Source organism: Aristolochia californica, unplaced genomic scaffold, assembly GCF_029961685.1.
Source record: "Aristolochia californica isolate CCGP_79_NKW_82.1479 unplaced genomic scaffold, dmAriCali1.0.hap1 SCAF_5, whole genome shotgun sequence".
Lineage (NCBI taxonomy): Eukaryota > Viridiplantae > Streptophyta > Magnoliopsida > Piperales > Aristolochiaceae > Aristolochia > Aristolochia californica.
In genome coordinates this window covers 20,137,172-20,140,592 of record NW_027182214.1, presented here as the reverse complement: position 1 = coordinate 20,140,592, position 3,421 = coordinate 20,137,172, and the positions used below count along the sequence as shown (strand labels likewise).

The 3,421-nt window shown below is 34.4% G+C and overlaps 1 protein-coding gene across 1 annotated transcript; it reads left to right on the top strand.

Moving 5' to 3' along the window:
• The first annotated feature begins 795 nt into the window (after positions 1–795).
• On the top strand, positions 796–2,553 carry LOC137965273 (uncharacterized). Its single transcript, XM_068811608.1, has 3 exons — positions 796–1,211; positions 1,296–1,379; positions 1,467–2,553. Exons 1-3 carry the CDS (start codon positions 796–798, stop codon positions 2,551–2,553), a joined length of 1,587 nt encoding a protein of 528 aa, XP_068667709.1.
• The last annotated feature ends 868 nt before the right edge of the window (positions 2,554–3,421 follow it).

The window sequence follows — 3,421 nt, the reverse complement described above, 5'->3', positions numbered from 1 at the left end:
AAACCGAAGCCCTATTCACCCTCCAAACCAGAATTTGAATTTCAAAAACCAATTCAGTAGGGTGATTTTTTAGGGTTTTTGTTAATTGAATCTAATTACTGTGTTTAATTACTGTATAGATTTTTTTTTTGTGATTTACTGTTTAATTACTGTATTGATTTTTTTTTGCGATTTATTGTTTAATTATTGTATTGATTTTTTTGTGATTTACTGTTTAATTATTGTATTGATTTTTTGTGATTCACTGTTTACTGTCAATTGCAGATAAATTAAAATTATTGTAAAGTTTAACTTTAGTTTATGGATTCCTATGCCATTGAATATTGTATTTTCTAAAGTTTTTAGTTTAATTTTAGTTAATTTCGTTTAATTTTCTAATTTATGAAGTCGCTAGTTGTTGAATAAATTTGAAGTGTCATGGAATGATCATGCCATGTGGTGAGGAGTTTTGGGTAAATATCCACCACAAGGTTTTTTTTGTTTTGTTTTTGTTTTCTTATGTTTGCCCTAGTTACTAGGATGGGTTCAAATTCTGATTAAGAGTAGGTTGGGTCCAGTTCAAACTAGGTTGAGTCACCTACATGGGCGTCCATTAGCCAATGAAACCCGACCCCCATCACTGACGAGGTACAGTTCATAGTGACTGCGAAGTCATATGGGGCTCTACCAGGGGTGTTCGGTGAATTTGGACTTAGGTGTGTTTTTGCATTGTTAGGACTAGTCATAAAAATTAGAACTTAGATAATTTTTTGTATAAATAAACTCTTACTAATGTATGTAGTTTTTATAGATTATATGGCGTCAGTGGTTGGGTTCTTCTGTCGATACAATGGAAAATTGAAGGAGAAGTCTGGATATTTTGATAGTTATGATGGAGGTCAATCACGAATGATAATGATTGCGGTTTCGACTAAGTTTAGCAAGTTCTTAGTAATGATGTACGAACTCACGGGGTGGGATAGTGATACTCATCAAGTGTTTATTAAGGCCAAAATTCCATTTTCTGATGGGGTTTTTGTTATCTTACATGTGCAAAATGATTACGATTTGACTCAATTATTTTTGATGGCTTCAAATAATCGATCCATGGTTGAGATATTCTTAGAAAAAGTCTTAAGACAAAGAGCCCATGGAGGGGAAGGTACGAGCAATCGAAACTTTATTGGTGAAATATCCTATCCCCAAGAACAAGAAGTACCTTGTACACAAGAGTAAGTATTTATGTTTGTATATTTATGATATGAATTGTTAAGTTTATATGACTTTTTTTTAAGTACAAACTATTATCTATATAGGTATGATACAGAAGGGCGTGAAGTGGGGTTTTTGAACCCCTTGCCTATTGCATCACTATCTGAATGTGGAACATCTTCTCCCATGTAATTTTTTTACCCTTTCGTTGTTAAATGTGTGGAATTTATGTTATCCCTACTCAGATTTTTATGTCTATTGTTGTGTTTATTCAGGGTTGTTACTAATGATGAGAGTGATAGTTTTAGTGATGGTTTTAGTGATGATAGTGATACTATTAGTGATGATAGTGATATTGGTGTAGAAGATATTGAAGGGGAAGGGGATGAGATATTTGAAGCCAGAGTTCATAGTAACAGAGTTGAAACAACAGATGCAATTGGGTACCCAGATATATATGAAGATTCCTGGGAGCTTAATACTAGATGTATCAAAGATAATTCCAGAATAATAAATGTTTTAGACTCAACATCAAATAATATCTGCGTAGGTCAAATATTTGAGGATAAGACCCAAATGATGCATTTTTTGAGAAAGTACTCGGTTGAAAGACATGTTGAGTATGAGACATTGAGGTCTAGTAGTTTTGATTATAAAATTAAATGTTGTGTAGATGGATGCCCTTGGAGTGTTTTTGCATCATGTGATCGAAGGATTCGTCAATTTAAGATAAGAAAGTATGGTGGAGATCACACATGTGTTAATAGAATCATTCGTGACAATAATAAAGTGTGTACATCATCTTTCATTTGTAAAGTCATTATGCCAATAGTGAGGGCGAATTTTACTTTGAGTCCTAATGATATACGACTGATCATCAAAGATAAATATCATATCTCTATCAAGTATGGGAAAACATGGAGAGCAAAATGTAAAGCTATAAAAGCAATTTATGGTGATTGGGATGAATCATTTAATCTTTTGCCACGGTTTTTAGAAGCAATAAAAGAGGCGAATCCAGGTAATGAATATGTACTGTGTTGTGAGGAATTTGGCCATGAAAGGATGTTTAAGCGTGTTTTTTTGGCTTTTGGGCCATCCATTGCAGGATTCCAATACTGTAGACCCCTTATTAGTGTTGATGGAACACATTTATATGGGAAGTATCCTGGAACTCTGTTGATTGCTACTACTCTTGATGGGAACGATGGTATTTTTCCTCTAGCTTTTGCTATTGTTGAAATAGAAAATCAAGACACTTGGGAATGGTTTTTTGCTTATTTAGATCATTTTGTTATTAAAGGAACAAAACCATTCACTCTGATTTCAGATCGTCAAAAGGGTTTAATAAGGGCAGTCTAGACACAATTTCCACCTTCAGAATGTTATCATCGTTATTGTTTACGTCATTTAGTTGCCAATTTCAAGAAGATGTTCAAAAATGAAACATTGAGTGCTCTCATATGGTCTGCAGCAAGGAAGACAAATATTACTGATTTTGATCATACGATGCAGTTGATTGAACAACAAAGTGAGAGAGCGAAAGAATTATTGACAGAAGGACAATTGAGTCCTGAGTTTTGGTCATAGGCACACAATGGCAATGTTCGCTTTGGGGTGTTGACCACCAATATGTCTGAGTGCTTTAATAATGTTCTGAAAGGTGCTAGAAGTCTTCCAATTCAGGCATTGGTGGCATCAACCTTTTATAGATTGAATAATTTTTTTGTGAAAAGACATGAATTTGCAGGAAAGATGACATCGTTGTGTACTCCCTCTGTTGATGCTTCTCTAAAAATTAAGTTGGATAGAGCAAGAGTTTGTCATGTATGTCGGTATCAGAATAATATGTATGAAATCACTATGGATGATGGAATGGCATATCAGGTAGATTTGGTGAATATGACATGTACATGCACCCATTTTCAAATGGAAAAAATTCCTTGTACCCATGCCATTGCAGTGTGTAAAAAAATCAACTATGATTTCAATCAATTGTGTGGTCATTGGTATACAACAGTGGCATATAGAAGAACATATGCAATGGGATTTTATCCTCCTAAAGATAAACTCTATTGGCCTAATACGGGTGTGCGAGTTGTTCCACCTATTGCAAGGAAACAACCAGGTCATCCACGTTCAGTTCGTATATGTACAGAAATGGATAAAGGAGAACATGGCACCTATGTCTGTGGTAGATGTAAACAATTGGGGCATAACTCTAGAACAT

Bases quoted from the DNA above. Each gene is read 5' to 3' on its own strand.
- LOC137965273 (XM_068811608.1), top strand. From the start codon at position 796: ATGGCGTCAGTGGTTGGGTTCTTCTGTCGATACAATGGAAAATTGAAG. The intron at 1,212-1,295 runs GTAAGTATTTAT...TTATCTATATAG, and splicing joins GAAGTACCTTGTACACAAGA to GTATGATACAGAAGGGCGTG. The intron at 1,380-1,466 runs GTAATTTTTTTA...GTGTTTATTCAG, and splicing joins TGTGGAACATCTTCTCCCAT to GGTTGTTACTAATGATGAGA.